The following is an 18052-nucleotide window of genomic DNA, read 5'->3' as shown; positions in this document are numbered from 1 at the left end:
TTGTAGGCCTATATTTAAGGTGAATACTTAAACTTTGCAGCAGACAATTTCAAGTCTTAGAGAATTGGGGTTTTTCTGCTTACTTTGTAATACTTGGCTTATAGATAGTGCAAGGACATGAACCTAGTGCAAGGAGGTCACAATCAAAATATGTTACACCCACCTGCCTGTTGTCGTATAGGCCCTTGGGAACTGTAAGCTGTTGGCATGATTTAAAATTAAAAAAAAATAACAAACCAATGAAATAAAGACACTGCACAAAGCAGCACTAAATTTCACTGCTGGAGTGTAGAATAAGGTCAAAATAAACAGTAATTGGCACACCAAAGAACATAGTTCTGTATCCATCCACACAGAAGCATCAATGTACTTACAATTTTCAAAGTGAGTAGGTACAGGCAGGCACATAAGTTCATGTTTAACCACTTAAAAAAATGACGTGATTTTCAAAACTGGTGTGCAGTCAGCTGATCCCACTACAGTCAAAAGTAGAATGTGAAACTTTGTATTCTGTACTTCTGGATTTTTATAGTGCTGTTCTTAATGAGTCTATTCTAAACCCTTTGCCAGCAGAGCCCTCAAAATCTTGAACAAAGAACAATCATCTTAACTGTACGGCAGAACACACTTACAATAAGTAAAAAATGTAGTGGGAAAGACAAAGTACTACTTTTACAATATCCTGCGCCAAATCACAGGTTATACAATTCAGTTTTTTATTTGCACAGCCAACAGTGCTTTGTAGAGCAATCAGGGAAGATAATACAATCCATTTTAAATTCTCATTACTTCAGAAGTGTTGAATCTCCTTAAATTGTTTCAGGGTTAATTGAGAATTTGCAGTTTTACAATAGACTAGGAATTGTTTAGGCTGCCCTTGTTTCATATTTTTGTGCATACCTTTGTTCCAAAGTTATAAAAACAACAATAAAAGAAGAAACAAAGAAGTGAAATGAAATAATGATCTTCATTGTTACTATTCTAGTAACTTGTTTTTATGGGAGATAAAGCTTAGGTATTGATTAATGTTTAAATGGTTATTAAGTGGAAGGACATGCTGGGTTGATGGAATGTCTCACGATGCACTAGCATTTGCCTTTGATTCTTTTCCACATATTCCTGAAGGGATAATGTCTGCTCCTGGGGAAGCCAGTGGTGAAATTTTGAGTGACTTTTGTGGAAGCATGAATAAGCCAGTTTTTTTAGTATTTGCCTCATTTTCTCATAAATTCCAAAAGGTTCTGGTTTCCAAATTTGTCCTTTAATTTATTTTAACATAATAATACCTCATAAAAATGTGGAATTTTTTCCTGGCTGTCTATATTGAAGTTTTGATCCTGACACTGGCTGCCTGGACACCAGTGTGTTCCCATATACCATGGAAAAGTCACCCTGGTTCAGTGGCCCTGAGGAGGTTGCACCTTTCAAACCTGAAGCAAAATCTTGGTGAGGAACGGCATTCGTGTGGAGTGTTGTCTGTCAGCACCCCTGAGATCAGCCGTGTTCATCTCTGTAGGATGGTATCACTTTCCCTGGAGGTACACCAAAGAAATTTCATGGCAACTGATGATTTTTTTTTGGTGAGAGGTATTTCTCTGATGAATTGAGAGGGCTTTCTGCTAAAGGCAATCCAACCTAGATGATTCTATGAGCACTTTATCAATCTTTGAAGTATAATGTCAATCTTTAGAATAGTTTATTTAAATGGGCCTGTGGGCCACATGGCAAATTCACAGGGATTCTGGAGCCCTGTGCTTCCTGAGGCACCAGCTAGTCCAGTTATAATGGGTACCTGGTCTGTGGGCTGGGAAAAGGTGCCTATGTTTCTGGCCTGTCTTTCTCAGACCTGAGTAGCTGTCTGTGCACTGCCTCGTTTATGCATGAGGAAAACAATTTGCCCAGAACTTTTCCCTTTTCAACAATTAAGTTTTCTTCCTGCTGAACAGTACAGTGTCCATGCCCAAAATTTATTATTCAAAGGCTATTATGAGCCAAATCCATTCTAATCTGGGGGGTGGGTGGGGGGTGGGGGGAAGCATCTTTGCTTAGTGACACCTTCCTATGGCATTATTTCAAATGTTCGAAGGGAAGTTCCTGGGATGAGGGATGGAAGGATCCATACTTCTGTTCATTCAATGGTCTTTTACAGTGCCATATTAATGACAGAATTTAAGCTTAAGCCATGCACTAAGTCATCTGCTTTTGTTTTCCTTTTACCCCTGGCCAACGATCAGACCTAGTGCTCAAACACAGTAAAATTTGCTGCATGTATAATGAACGGTGCTAATGGCTATCTCGGACACCTGACAGCTCAGCCCTGTGGCTCTGCCAAGCTTTTCTGAGATCCCAGGAAAAATCCAAAGTTCTCAAACTCTGCCTGATCAACATACCTGGACAGTGAAAACGCACAAGTTAGTTATATGGGACTGAGAGGTCTGAAACAAGGACTGGGGGTCAGAGGCAGCTGGATAGGACAGCCACACATTGCCCTCTCGTTGTTAGCTATGATAATGGACATCCCTTAACAGCCTGCTAGAGGGACTTAGCAACTAACCACAACTTATTTTTCCGCTTTCTAGACAGCACAGGAGACTAAAGCAAGCGTCTGAAATAAGCATTCAATAAGAACGTGTCTGTCTTTGTTGGCCTGCAATTTATTCTTTCTTCTTCTAGCAACTGACGTTTTACTTCATTTTGCTTACTTTTATTTTTACCTCACTAACAATCTTTTATTTTTGATTATTCCCTCAGGAAATAGTTGCACTGATAAATTATTTTTAGCAACATTATCACAAAGGACACCTTTTAGATGAATGCCACTATGAGGCACTGGCTGGGCACATAGTCGTTAAACAATTAACAGGTCTCACGTCAATTACTTGTAATTTGAAATGTCTATAGAAGATGGTACGGCCATTTATGATCTATAACAATTCACCTCAAAAAGAATGAACAGGTTATTATACTAAGTATTGATTATACAATTGGAGTTTTGTTTCAAAATATTACATTTCATTGGAGAGGGAATTGGTACCAGTTAATTCAGCTCTGTCTTGTTATATTACTTAATATATTTAACTGAGTATAGAATTAGTCCCTAATCATGAAAAGTCTTTTGGTTATTACTTCAGTCAAGTAGGGCAAGTTCTTAGTGCATAAACTCCACAATCTCTCTAACATTTCCAGTGTCAGAGTGTGCAGATTAATGCAAAGAAAGCCTGACAGTGAATTTTGTGTCGAGGCACCTTGACAGACAGCATTTTCAAATCCTTACTGAGACAACATGTATGTGGTTGAACTGTTCCAAGATTCTGAGCATCTATTTGAAAACACCAGAAGCAGGGAACTACAGATCACAGACTGCAAGACAAATGTGTGCAAACCGGGTCGCTTAAAACCAGCTCCTGTTAGACCTAATGAATCCACAGTCTAACTCTCTTTGCTACCATACCCCGCGGTTTATTGCATTTCCAGTCTTAGCCAAAATAATTAATTGTGATAAAAAAATGAAAAACACCTGAAATACAAACTAAAAATATAACTCCTAGTCCAGCCCGAATTTCGAGTTTGGAAAAAGAAGAGACTGTGAGAAGTCTACAACTACCGGTGTTGATGCAGAGGTCCCTTGAAAGTACGTAGGTGCTCTGGCTGTATAACACAGCAGTAGGAAACACGTATTACATAATGTTTTAAACACTGATTTCTGTACTAAGCTTTGTGACATATGTATCCAAAGAAATTGACTCAAACCTCTCTGTTTCTCCATCTGTCAGGTAAGCCTAACAATAATGAATTTCAAAGGGAAGGCATAGGGTTTAAAGTCTATTTTTTAAGTATTAAGAGATCCACCCCATGAAAGCCAGAGAGTGCAAAACCATATTCTTTTGCAATAATGTAATTGTTTTATGTCTAGATACTTAATTTGTTAATAATTTCTATATTTTTATCTAGGTATTCGGTTTTCAAGGATCCAGCAGGCTGGCTAGAAATCAACCCTACCAACGGTACCATCAGCACTACTGCAATCCTGGATCGGGAATCTCCTTACGTTCAGAATAATATATACACTGCTCTCTTTCTGGCAATAGACAGTGGTGAGTAACTATTATATTCATTAAGTATATGACTTTTTTTCCTGCTTGAATTGTATTGTTCAGAAGGGTGCACACACAAAGTTAAGCATATGCTTCAGCATTTTGCTAGGTGCCAGCTAAAGATATCGGAGATCTTTGTGACAAACGGAAAATAAAGGAATCAACTTAAACCTTCAAACTTAGAACAGCTCTGATTTAAGGTTACATCTCACACATTTAATCCTACATTGAGATCTCACTGCTAGATGCAAATTGTCTGTGAACATCCTTGGAAAGTAATAAATCAGCTTTATCAGAGTTAATTTTTTCATAATATTTGAGCAGTTAGTAAGCCTAAGGCACCTAAATACCAATAACAACTCATCCCCTGATATGCTGAGTTCTATTTGATTCAATACAATGACAGTGACAATAAAAACATAAGTAAAAACCCTTGTTAAAATGCAATATTTTTTACATATTGTGTGGATTAAAGTTCCTTCTGTCAAATATAATCAAAATTATACTATCTAGTGAAAATTCAGTGAGTGACTTCGGAGCAGAGAAAGAAAGACAAAATCCTGAACATTCCAAATCTCCAGAGCTAAAGGCACAAAATAAATAAAAGATTTGTCTGTAATATAACAGCTAATATGCTAATGCTTTTTCACAGCTGCAGCTGGTTTAGCCCTGGTGATGAATTGTAAAATGTTCTTTTTAGGAGAGTAATTCTACATTTTCGTAACCACATGACTCAGGGAACATTTGCAGGGCCTGACAGGAAAAAGAAAATATTGCCTTAAGTATAAAAGAAAAAAAAAATCTGCTGAGATGATGATTTACTTATATATTCAAACACATTTTTCTTAAGAAATTTCCATGGAAAAATGTAGTGCAACTTATTTCTGTCTTTTACTTGCTATTAGATAAAGATTTTTTTAAATGCATCCTAAAATCTGGTACCCTGGGAAATGTCATCTTCCAATGAAAGTAAAAATTCAAGATAATGTTATTGAGGGAATATCAAAAGGACAAACCTGCATGTTTTAAAGGTAGACAAGTACCCTCAAAGAGAATAGGTGGAACAAGAATCTGAATATTTGTAGCTGTGGCAACCAGTCTGAATGAAAGTGGATTTGGGGTTATGCCTTTAAGTTGCACTTAGGGTAGTAATGCACATTGCTCATCTATTCTAAGCCAAGATCCTCCCTGTTGGGTGACCCCTCTTAAAACCCAGAATTTTCCATTCTGGAAAAATGAGAGAAGGGAAAGGTGTCTGCGCACTGAACAGCAGAGCAAGAGAAGATATTTAACGTGGGCTAGAGAAAAGGAATCCTATTCACTTGAGGTACTGAGTCAGCATCTGATTCAAGCGGCTGTTCCTGTGATTATTTGTAATCCTGCAGTACTGTGAGCACAGAGGCTAATCTGCTCCATCATTTTTGACCTCTTAGAATGAAGTAATTAGAAACCACATGTGTGTATTTAGTACTGTCATGCTAAGGCGTTAATAATGATAATTTAGGAGTATTGCACTACTTCAGTGCATGTACCTGAGCCACATGTGAAAGTGTCAATAGACAGCAGAACTGAAGTAGCTAGTATTAACCTTGTGGTCTGTATCACACCTGATTAATTACCGAACAGACTGTAAAACACAGAGGCAGGTTGGTAACTGGAAAAATTTTCAGCTGGTCTGCATAAGTATGTAAGAGTGGAATCTGTGGGACTCGGGACTCGAGAGGAGCAGGAGCTCCGCTGGAGCCCCAGCCCTGGCCATAGGCAGGTGCCTGCCTCCGGTGGCGCGGGGCTGGGGGCTGCGGGGGAGCACCGCTGCACTGGGGGGGGGCAGGGGGAGACAGGCAAGTTCCAGCACCCACACTGGCCGACTGCGCTTGGACTGCTTCCAGGCATGGAGTGAGCGGCGCTGCGTGCACCGACATGCTGCTGCTCACAAGTGTCAGTCTAGACTCTGGCTACAGCAGCCCGCGATGGTTTATAACTGATTGCAGCAGGCAGGTCTGGGGGTCTGCCTTGTCCTCTGCAGTTACGACTGGCACTGATAATATCCCTGGAAGGTGTTCCCCAATTTATTTCCAGGCCACTGATAATGCCAACTAACAAAGCGGTAAAACCCACTTCATTTTTCCAGCCATCATAGCTAATGTCCATCTTGAAAAGGGATATTACATTTGACAACAAGCCAAAGTGTGGTAGAATAATAAGAAATGAATACCAAATTCTTTCAGGACTTTAAAAGAAGGTTATGTTAACTTAAAAAAGACAAAAATCAGATTGAACGTAACTGTATGGGTTCTCTTTAAAACAGCATTTTCTTTCTTCAGGTTAGTAAGTGTAGCCTATCCAATACTGGTGAATATGGTTAGGACTTTTATGTGAAAGGGCAGGAAAGGCAGGATAAAGAACTGCCAAATGAGGCAGGGTGATAAATTGAAAATTCAGAGGCATTTCCAATAAAGCAAGTAATTTGCTTGGGTGAACAGACTTGGGACAAAAAGGGAGGAGAGGAAAAAAACCCCATACTTAATCAGAGATATTTTTTTTCAAAAGCATTCAGTGTATGTTATTATTTCCTTTGGCCTATCATCTTATATCTAAATCAAATCTGGGATGAGTTGGCACATGCACTGAGGAAGCCTGAGCTGCCACAGACTTTCTTTTCCTTAACTGGGGAATATAGAAGAGCTCAGCTGATGACCACTGCACAGCAGCGTGAACTGGTACCCAGCACAGCTCCAAATGTAACAGAGCACCTCAGCCCCGGCCCAGCACCACGCTGGTGCTTGCAAAGCTTCCTAGACAAGCCAGCTCCATTAGACGTCTGCATGTCCCTGTGGCCGTATTGACAGCGCCTAATCCATCCTTCCCCAAGTTCTGTTTCTGACAGCACTAGCACTAACACCATTAATTGCCAGTATAAGGGACGGCAAACATGATGCTTGCTGCGGAAGGCTGCCTGAGTTCTGCACTGGTTTTTAACAATATTTAGATTAAGGTGAGGTTCTAAAATCAAATAAAACCTTGGACCATAGACTTGCTAAAGAACCTTAGCCATACACTATAAACAGTGAATAAACATATTAGTTTCTATTAGTATTCATAGCATATAGAGCTTCTATAATTACAGAAAAGATACTGTTGTTCCATCATATTCCATGATCACTTCTTTTTAAAACAACCTTATATTTGTGTGCTGTCTTGGGTGAAGAGTGCGTACAGCTGAAAACAAAACTCACAGTGACACTTTTTCCATACCCTTTCACTGATGTCGATAGAGAATCTGTCTTTGGCTTCAGCAGGTGCTGGCTTCTTGTTATTATGCCTCAGCACAGGGGACCAGTGACAGGGCGTTTTTCTTATTTGTATAATGTTGACGATTTCTGTAGGAAGTAAACATGCTTGGTAGTTCTTTATATATATATCCATCACGACTTTTATCTTTTCTCATTAAATCACAAACCAGTTCTATACCAGTAGGACAGTAACCATGAATGGACCACAGAAAATGGAGTTATTCCACTGCAGGAAATTTTTTAGTTATTTATGATATTATTTTTAACTTTATGATATTATTTTTCAGCATTATCAGATTAACTGCAGAGAAAGGTAGTTAAGTATGAATTATGTTATTTCTGACCTAAACAGTTTTTGTACTTTCCCAGACATAACTGAAACAATGTGTAAGAGTAAATTTGATGGACACAGTATTAAATTTTATAGATAATAATGCTTGACCCTTTATTGGGGGGAAATTTCATTTTAAAAAGGACTTTTTGGCATGAATGCCCTATTTTTTTCTGTTCTTTTAATTTCAGTAAAAATCAAGGTAGTGGTTTTAGAATTCGAAAACTTTTTAATAATGACTTGTGTGGACATAGAGTCTCCGGTCTATTAAAGAAGAAATTAAACACTGGTAGGAAATATCATGAAGCAGAGCTAACACATTAAAGTGTCATGAACTGTGTTTAATCTGGGAATGAGCTCACAATGGGACAAAGCCAGTTTTATGCAGACTTGAAAAACACCATAGTTTTCATTCAATTAACAAGAGTGGCAATAATGGTGATCATTTTATTTCCTAAATTTAGGATTCTAATAGCTAAAACCAATGCAGTCTCACAAGCATACAGTGCAATTATTGGCAGTATATCTGTAAAACATACATTTGTTAAATACAGACAAGAAATCACTTGAGTTTGAGAAATCTGCTTGGGATAGATCTTCCAGATTTGCTGTGTGACCATGTTGTAGTGTCTTCCTACAGATTCTGTTTATACAGAGTGGAGTTCTGGGGATGATTAGCATGAAGCAGAATACCTGTATGTTTTTCTCATAAGGTCAGTCATGCTGAAAACGCTCCAGGAACAGTCTTTTTTCCTGTTTTCTCAGAGTTTGAGTCAGTATTTATAAAAAGTAAAGGGGAAGAAAAACATGAAAAAATTGGAGGTGAAGCTAAAAAATGTCTGGAAAATGTGTGAAATCTAAAAAAAAGCTAAAACTCGTTTCTCCCTTTCCTTTAAGAGGGATGAATAATAAAGTATGTCCAGATTCAACTTAGTTATGCAATAAGCACTCATGTTATTGTAGAGGGGCATGATACTCTAGTTAATATCCCCATCAAGTGACTTTATCTCTCTAGAAAAAAACCTTTGCTTACCTTTGTTTGTGTGATTCAGGGAAAAACCACCTATGCTGTTCAAGTACGTCAGCTGCTGGTGACAGGTGATGGCACACAACAGCCAGCCTTGCTGCTTTGGCTAAATGCATTTAGGAGCTTCACATTGCCCGCGCCACCCTGGTGCAGTCACCCACACAAAGCCAGCAGCGGTGGTCTCCCACCGAGACAGATGGTCTCACCTGGTATAAGCGGGCCACCTTCCTCCCCTGCTCTTCTCATCCCCAGGGAGCTACTGTGACAAAAACTGGGAGTATAAGTACTTCTACTACATTAAACATAGAGAAGGATAAATGTCATTACAAATGTGCCGTCTCTTCCAGATGTCAAAGACACTCAGAGATGGACTTAAGGGTTCAAATTTTTAACCGATGTGTCTTTAAATGCTCGAAACCACACTCAGCGCTGTTTCTTGTTACTGCGTGAGTGAAAACAACTTTTCTTCTCTGAAAGTGGTCTGCTCCCTACATGACATCACCATCTCCAGCACCTGACATGCTAAGCATTGCAGGGCAGCACCCACCGTCACAGGCAGGGTGGCCAACGGGAGGGCTGAGTTGCGGGAAATAAGCTTCAGGAGCGGTAACCTCTACTCAGTGGAGTACATGTGTGTGAGCAAGGCAGAGGCTGAGAGGTGTGGAGGGCTATACAAAGGTCTGATTCTAGATTGGTGTGATTTCAGTGTTTGCCTTGAGCTACACTGGCCATTTAAAAAACAAAACCAATGTGGGTGTTGCTTGTATGACTGTAGCCAGCGGCACATATATAAGTTGCCTAGCTGAGTGGCACTATTTTAATTTCCCTGTTGTACATGCAAAGCAAAATGAGGAAGAAGTGAGTCAGGGACTAGTTTTCACTTTTTTCCTTGTTTCCAAGGACCAGTTGAACTACACCCAAGCAATTCTGAATCTCATTTAATGTGCAAGTCTCGATATTCTTAATCATTAAAAAGAAAAATTACCATTCTGCACTATGTGTAATGAACGGTAGCAGGCAACATCTAGAAAAAACTGGAGTAACAAAGAGATGTGTAAAAAAAATTGCAATTAGAACTTTTCCTTACGTGTATCTAACCTGTCTTCTTGCTTCGTGATGTACATAATTAAATTACCACAGATTGATTCCACCTAAAACATGCTATTTTTGAAGAAATCAGGCAATTAGTTGCCATGGCAACCCAATTAAGCCAGTTTTATACCCCTTATCTTAATTGCTGTATTAATTGGGAAGAGAAAATAAATTGGATACTCATCCTTTTCTTGCCATTTTAAATTTCAGTAAAATATGAATTGCACACAAAATATTGTTTTAATTTGTCATCACGGACTCATGATTAGAAAAAGAAATTAGAATGCTGAAAACAGTATTTAAGACGGATAGCATATGTCAGTAGCAATTTGATATGCTGAAAGAGCTGTGCTCTTTTGAAATGTAATTACTCAAAAATAGGATCTGCATATATTATTTCAGTGAATGAATGAAGGATTATAACTTTTAAAGACTATTTTACACATTTTTAAAAATATCTATATGGCAATACTTACCGAAAATGCACATGAAATTTCAACTCGTGGGAAATTTGAGACCTCTTTTATATAAAATGTCAGCATATGGCATTTATGACACCAGTTTTCAAATATGTCAGATTCTGAGCAGCACACCCAAATCTTGGTATCTTCCCAGTCTACTTGTTCTTTGTCCTTTGGTTGAACCATAGACAGAGTTCAGCTTGAAGAAAAAATGTAATGGAATATGCCTGTCTGAACAGAATTTATGCCAGCAGTGAGGGTACCTGCTACCAAATCACCTAGTATGCACACATTTTCTGATCAGAAAAAGAGCAGGGACACACACACACATATACCAAAAAAAAAAAAAAAAAAAAAAAAAGAGGGAGGATACATAAATTTGTGTTTAGATTTTCATAATAGTATCATTAGAGAGCATGCAACATTATTTCTTGCTGTCTATATTTGAACTAAAGTAATTTAAAGAGAGAACATGTTCTTTTAATTCTTTATTCTTCTCCTTGCTTGCTGTGTTCTCCTTCAGGGAAATACAAAGCTGAAAATACAAAGTTTGGTGAAAAATCCACATCCAAGGAGAGATCCTAGGCATTTTAGGTCCTACATTTTACAGTTAGTTACATGGGAATAAAATGAAGGAAATTCTGTAGGCATCACTGCCATTCCAAATTGACCTCAATATGACTATGATTCAGATATAGTTTATAGAAGCTTTAAGAGATAAGGCTTTATTCATGATGGTTCAGAGGAGAGGTAATTGTGCCAGAAATTAGCAAACCCACATTCTCAAAGGCTTTTTTTCCTGCTCAGATATGAAGAAAAATTGTTCTTACTGCAATTTCTTTCATTTTGTGTCTTAACTTTGTTAACCAGCAAAAAAGTAAAAGTGGGAAAAAAAGTTGGAATTGAGCTTTCTTGGCCACTGAAGTGATAGTGATTTAACAACTGCTGCTAAATGGTAAACCATAAATATTCTAGGAAAATTTGAAGAAATTAATTTCCACTCTGTCAGCTTGAGAGGGAATCTATATGGCACTTGATACCCTATTGCTTGCTCTAGGAATTAAATGGCCTTGTAATTTCTGCATCATAGCATATAAGGGCATAGATAACATGTATTAATTTGATGGTGCTGGAACCTTAATTTAATAAGAAAAATGAGTACAGAAGTCTTTTTACCACTGATAATGACCATGTGAAATGGGACGGTTCATGCTGCATTCTTCCTAAAAACTCTTCTGGCTTCCAGCAATACTGTGGCTTAGATCTGTGGCAGCTGGACACTCTAGAATGGTTTACTTTTCTTCTTTGGAAATTTGATAAGTTTTGCCAGAATCCAGGGTCTCTGATGTTCTAAAAAAAAAAAGTTAAAAATTACATTCTCACTAGATTTTGTTATGTAAATGCCTTTACATAAATATTCCTTTGCTGTAATGACCAAGATACAAACCATTAGAGTTCTAAATAGAGAAGATTTCCTATGTTTAGCTTTTGATACCACTAGGTGAACATTTTAAATATAACTGAAAACACAGTCTTACTGCCTCCCAGTCTTAACACTTTCTGATTTGTGCGACCAGCATTTTTCTTGTTAGTTGATTATCAATGCTTTGTTCCTTAGCCACGCCACTAAACAAATTATATTATTTACAAGTGAACTGACTTTCATCTGATTTATTTAAAGCCCATTTTCACCCAGTGTGTGGAAATGTACATTTTTGTGTTTGATAATCCTTGTTCTCCCTTGTACAGCTTGTTCTATGTTAGAACTATTTAGAACTATTTTGTTCTATTTAGTCAGGTTTGGTGTCAAACTGGAAAAGAAAAAAAATCAAACTAGACGAGGAAATATTTCTTGAAGAATTACATGAAATTTTATTTACCTGGATGAATATTCTTATTACATATAATTTGTTTAGCTTATAAGATCCTTCAAATCTTAAAATAAAACAAATTTAAATACCAAATTCTAGAAGAAAAAAATCACAAAATATTACAAAATATTACAAAATACACGTCAGTTATTCCAATAAGGGATTTAAAAATTTCAGAAAGCTCAAGGTAGGATGGACAAAAAATTCTTCAATTTTGGGTGGTCTGTTGACCAGAGAATATGATTTAATATTTTAAGCAGCAACATTCAAGCAATTGTTTTACATGGATATGTTCTTAAGAACCATTTTACTGCTTTAAGGAATATGCATCTTCATTTTCAAGGACAGTCTAAAGTCACCGCAGTCTCAAATGTCCAAATGTGTTCATTTTCTAAATTCTGACTACAGTTTTGAATGCTTGGAAAACATAATTGGGTTCGTTTAGGCTAATCTTGAGATTTGCTGCAATTCAGAAAGGAAAAGCTGGAAGATAAGGATTAAATCTTCCTGACTTTTTTTCTCTTTGAGATGCATTTAAACGTCTCTTCTACCTTGAAAATGTTTTACCAGTTGAGAACAATGTTTTCCATCACCTTCTGTAAGTAAACACTGGCAATTTAGTGTGGATGGATGGCTACTTTTAACTACACTCATGCTCAGCTGTACTCCTAGAAGAGAATAGATTGTCTAAACATAGCTGTTGTGATTCCTACAATGAAGTGCCTAAATTTTCTCCCACTCTTGCTGCTGTTGATAGAGCTCACTTAGTGAAGGAAAACCACTACTGAATGTGAAAATAACAGGGTGATATGGCCCAGACACCAGTGTGGCCAGTGCTGTGTTCCCCAAGGCTTCCTTACCATTAAGTGAAAAAATGTATGACCTCAAAATGCTCTGTGAAAGTTACACTTTGAGTTAAAACATATAAAACCAATGTTCATATTAATAATTTGAAGCTACATTGTTATTCGCATCTGCAATGACTATTTCATAGCCTCTGTAGATATGTGTGCACGCGATACTGTGAGACACCGAGGCATGGCTATGGACTTACCCAGCATGGATCCTTCTATCTGTCTTCTACGATGCTAACAGTAGGAAGGCAAGTTAGAAGTGAAAGTGTGTTTACATCATGTAAAGAAGTAAGGTGCTGTGTAGGCAACCCTCCATCACATCATGACTTTTTCTTTGGATACTTCTAAAATTGTTCTCAGCTTTCACTGTTGTTTTAGGGGTGGTTGGTTTCTTACTGTGCGAGACATACCAGATAAAATCTCTTCTGCTGTGTGGCAATTCCTAACTCTGTACTTTTGCTGTCATTTCAAAAAAAAAAAATGAAAGCCGTTGGTATTTCAATGTGATCTGATTAGGAATACCTTAATTCAGCTTCAAAGCAGTCCAGATACTGTCTTTAATTTCATGGAGCACAGCTCAGCCGTATTAGACCTCTGTACACAATAGCATCACATTTCTGTAGAAAAACTAGAAAGTGGAACATGAAATGGTTCTTCCTGTCCATAAAAATGTTATGCTTAGATTAAATGCATCATCAGCCATTCAACCATATGATTGCTTGTTAGACATGCCATTTTATGAAAGTCTTGATACTTAAGAGAAATGTCATCTTAGTCCATGGCCATCATTGTGCATAATTGGTATCTTTTAAGAAACTAACTACCTGATTGGCAGTGTCATTTGGGTAGTTAAATGTCTAAATGTCATCATTGTTCCTACGGGAATTTTTTGGACCAAAACTCAATGCCAGTTTTCAAATTTCTTGGCTGTGTGCTCCTGCAGAGGGCTTAAAATTTAAGACTTTAATAATTCTAATATGATTCTACATGGCTTTTCTTTAAAATTCAAGTATACAGAAGTACACAAAGCTTCTGTTTCTATAATATTTCTTTTGAAACTATATTATTTTTTTTTTAACTAAAGGTAGCAACATGGTTTATGCTGATAGCACTAAAATCCAATTTAGCATCTACATACTGTGGTAACAGTCCCTTGCATTGCAGATTCTAGCTCCCAGACAACAGACCTCATCATATTCTATGCACTCTCTAACCCATAGAACAGAACTACTTTTCTTAGTCTGTTTTTCACTTGTTGCATCTTACAACAGCAGTAGCTATTGCCTAACTGAAGGCTGCTATTAGTAGTTTTGTATGCAGTCTAATGCCAGGATATGAAGACATTACCAGTCCTGATCCAGTTCAGATAAGTGTATTGCACATTCCCAGTTGTAGCATGTTCTAAGGTGAATCTGTATGTTTTTAGTGCTGCTGACCAAAGTTTCAGTCCCACAGACCTAATTTGAAAGATTTTATTTGCGTGTTGGTCTCAATGAAGGCAACTTATTAAAGTTCTCAGCCTTGCCCTAGCGTATTAAATCCGGATTAAATACCAAGATTTCACTTTCTTGCAGTATGAAATTAAGCATCCTTCAGTCTCTGTTTTAGTTTTTTACACACACGAGTAATGCTGTTTCATCCATGTTTGCCATAATATAATCACAGCTATGACACTTACCGGAGCTTAGCAGGACTTTGAAAATATCTCTGTCCCAAATGACTCTGAAGACAACTAAAGGTTTAAAGTGTTCACCTTCAGGAGGAATGGCCAATTCAGTTCAGTGACAAAAATGGGGCAAAGCTCTTTTGAAAAGCTGCTCCCAAGGGCTGTTGGACAGAACCCTTTGTGTCTTGGTTTATGCATTAATTGTGCTTTCAGCCACAAGGTTTTACAATACAAATCAGGAGAAGTTTTATTTCAGAATTAAAATATGCTATGGAAATCTTTCATTTCAAAACCAAAGCAGTCTGGAGATCATGGGATTTTTTTTTAATTATTTCAAAGGCATAATACTGTCAAATTTATGAAAGTCATATATTCCCAATGGATATGTTGTGACCATTTTTCATTGATTCATTTCTTGCTGTATTTTTTATGACATGCGTGTTAACAAGCTTCACTTTATGACCTTGACATTTGCTTATTTTTCTTTTGGAGGTCTTCATAAATCACCAAAAGATTTTGTTTAAATCATTATGAATAAACCAACCAGAGAATAAGTCATTGAAATGGACAGAAGCAATTTCCTTTCTCTCGATTTGTGTGTAATAGTTGACTGGCCCATAAGCCATATAAAGAGAGTGAAACATTTGCGCGGCAGAGAAAATGCAGCCATATCTGCGTCTGACAAAATAACAGTACGTTCATAATGCTGTTGGCTTCTTAATTTCAAAAGGCAGATTTTAATATTACTGACTTCAGAGAAAGATAAGAAGGGCAGTGCATAAGACATTATCAGTCCAGTGTGGAAATAATGCATTCAAAATTAAAGACAGCAGTTTAATTAAGTGCATGAAAGGCTGGCTTTTATGATCATATTTCAAATACTCAAATGTCTTTTCATCCATTCTGCCGTATGACTTTACTTAATAACATATCAAGAACAAAAAATGTATTGGAGTCTTTCTGCAAATTCAATTAGTCCAATAAAAAGTGAAAAATAATTTCTTTTTCATTAAAAAGAATTCAACCCTAACCCTTCTGATGACAAAGTGCAGGATGAGGAGGCGGGGGGGAAGCTAAAGAACTATGAAAATTCTGCCTTTGTTAAGCATTTCTATGTGCATGAAACAGATGAAGTGTCACCATTAGTAACATTTGTTATTGAAAGGACTAATTGCATTCTGCTACACTTAGTAGTTTATCAGATCTGGACCACAGGGTATTTACTTCTCCCTTAGGATGCACTCACAGTGCAGCAGTATTTCCATAGTTTATTGGGCTGCTATAGGCAGGGTAATTATTCTAAAGTGCACCTCTTTCAGTGCTAAACTTAAAACTACCATGACACACTGCACTAGTGCTTTACAGGTTAAGTGCAACCTCTTGAATCCTTTCTACTTGCTAAGTGTTTATAGCTAAGGGATGTGCAGAGATCATAGATCTTGTGTACCAAACCAGCAGAACGAATAACACAAACCAGAAGCGCAGCATTTCAAAGGAGAAATAATTATTAAGTACAGTATACAACGAAGGAAGTAATGTGCATTTAAAAATCTTGGATCACGTAAAATGGGATGGCAAAGGGATCCGTAATAAGATACTGAGCTCTAGACTGAAAGCAGTAGGTTACTGGCTCAACATGGGCCACATCTGTAGTGACTAAAAATTATTATCACTTGTCAGCTCCTCTCTGACCTCCCTGAAATGAGGTGCTAGTCTCAGTCTGGCTCCCAGTGGGCAGACGTTACAAACACTGGCAGTGCCACGGCTGGTTTGTCAGTCACAGCCTTGGCACAAAGGCTTGTAGCAGTACCATGGTGAATAAACAACATACACACCTCTGAAGCTGATTCTTTCAGGTCAGGGCTGAGGCAGGCTGACAAACAATTTGGGAAAGCTTGAAACTCCACTGCTAACGCAGGCTGGCTCTGGGTAGATAAAAGATCTCATCTTCCAGAGTTGCATGTTGACAGGTTTCACTTCTGCTGACATAACTAAATGTGGCCCTAAGGGTTGCTGGGGAACGATCTGGTCCTGTTCTGTTTATGGGCACCCGCCATAAAAATTGATTCCCCTCTGCTCTCATTTTTCCTCTTACTTGTCTTGTTCTTGATTATTTTAATGCCGTGCTGTCTATCTAGGGGATGTTTCCTACTATGTTTCTCTCAGTATGTGTTTATGAACAGATTGTTTTCCAGATATCTATTCATGTCCTAATCTCATTTTAACTTCAAAATATTCCTCTCCCAGAGGTTTCCTTAGAATAATTATCCATACTGTAGAGAATCAGGCAGTCTGCATTCTGAAAATACAGCAACAAATTTACAATACCGACTCATCAGGTTTTTAAAGCCATAATTTTCATATAACAGAGGTAAGAACTATAAAAATTATTTCCTCTGCAAGCATGCAGGTACAAATAAGAGGAAGTGTTTATGGAATTATGATTTAATAAACATGCGTTTGTTTTTTTTCGTATAGGTAACCCTCCTGCTACAGGTACAGGAACATTACACATCACCTTGCAGGATGTCAATGACAATGTCCCATCCCTTTATCCAACACTGGCAAAAGTTTGTGACGATGCGAAAGATCTCAAGGTAGTGGTACTAGGAGCGTCAGACAAAGACCTTCATCCCAACACAGATCCCTTCAAATTTGAACTGAGTAAGCAATCTGGCCCAGAAAAATTGTGGAGAATCACCAAGCTTAACAGTAAGTCAATTACATTTATTTTTTTCCTTATGCGTTTGGTCCTCCCACCTCTACATCCCAGTATACTCGCCCTGAGGCTACCCATTATGTGAATTCAGGAGCAGCTGTGCATGAGTCTTGCAGGATGGACCCATTGCTGCAGCTTTTACACCATGCTGTTTTGGCTCGGACCAGCTGCCTGGTGGGACATACCACCTGCCTGCTTTTTCTCTGAAATCTGAACTTTTTCTCCTCTTCTCATTACATTGACCAAACTTTTCTCTTTCAGCTTTGTATGAAAGACAACTAATGGCATAGTTTTGCAAAGATTGCCACATTTCATGGCATGGAATTTGTTTGCATGAGATGCACAAGGCTTTGCTTTAGGACAGCATGAAACTTTTTCATGGGCTTTAGCAATGTACCTGAAAATTTTCCTGATTTTAAGTACAGAGTCTTCACAAATAAAATGCCCAAATGCACTGGGACCATATGTTATTGCTAAAAGGGTCAAAGCACATGCTATGCAGTTGCAAGAAGGTTTGTATGGCAAATTGTGGGCACAAAGTACTACATTTGTTTTTAATGTAGATTATTTCTATTTGTTTTCTAGCATGTATCATTTATCTCTGTCACTATCAAATCTCTAGCAGTTAATTTTATATTCTTCTT

At 37.7% G+C, this 18052-nt stretch overlaps 1 protein-coding gene and 1 long non-coding RNA gene across 10 annotated transcripts in view; one reads left to right on the top strand and one right to left on the bottom strand.

Moving 5' to 3' along the window:
• Positions 1–18052, top strand: part of CDH13 (cadherin 13) — a 509494-nt gene that overhangs the window by 471374 nt on the left and 20068 nt on the right. For both annotated transcript variants that reach the window (XM_056360499.1, XM_056360498.1), the window contains exons 11-12: positions 3952–4094; positions 17168–17401. In XM_056360499.1, the coding sequence (XP_056216474.1) occupies positions 3952–4094; positions 17168–17401 (377 nt within the window). The remainder of the gene's footprint in view (positions 1–3951; positions 4095–17167; positions 17402–18052) is intronic.
• LOC130159174 (uncharacterized) overlaps positions 10626–18052 on the bottom strand; it is a 39827-nt gene continuing 32400 nt past the window's right edge. Inside the window, exons 11-13 of one of the 8 annotated variants that reach the window (XR_008825640.1) lie at positions 13546–13651; positions 11475–11648; positions 10635–10833 (exon numbers count right to left, since the gene is read on the bottom strand). This is a non-coding gene — a long non-coding RNA (uncharacterized LOC130159174). Of the gene's footprint in view, positions 11649–13545; positions 13652–18052 lie in introns of all 8 variants that reach the window. The other 7 variants (XR_008825641.1, XR_008825645.1, XR_008825646.1 and 4 more) reach the window with 7 other exon arrangements.

Source organism: Falco biarmicus, chromosome 15 (genome assembly GCF_023638135.1).
Source record: "Falco biarmicus isolate bFalBia1 chromosome 15, bFalBia1.pri, whole genome shotgun sequence".
NCBI lineage: Eukaryota > Metazoa > Chordata > Aves > Falconiformes > Falconidae > Falco > Falco biarmicus.
The sequence above is the reverse complement of the archived record's forward strand: the minus strand, read 5'-3'. Positions and strand labels throughout refer to the sequence as shown.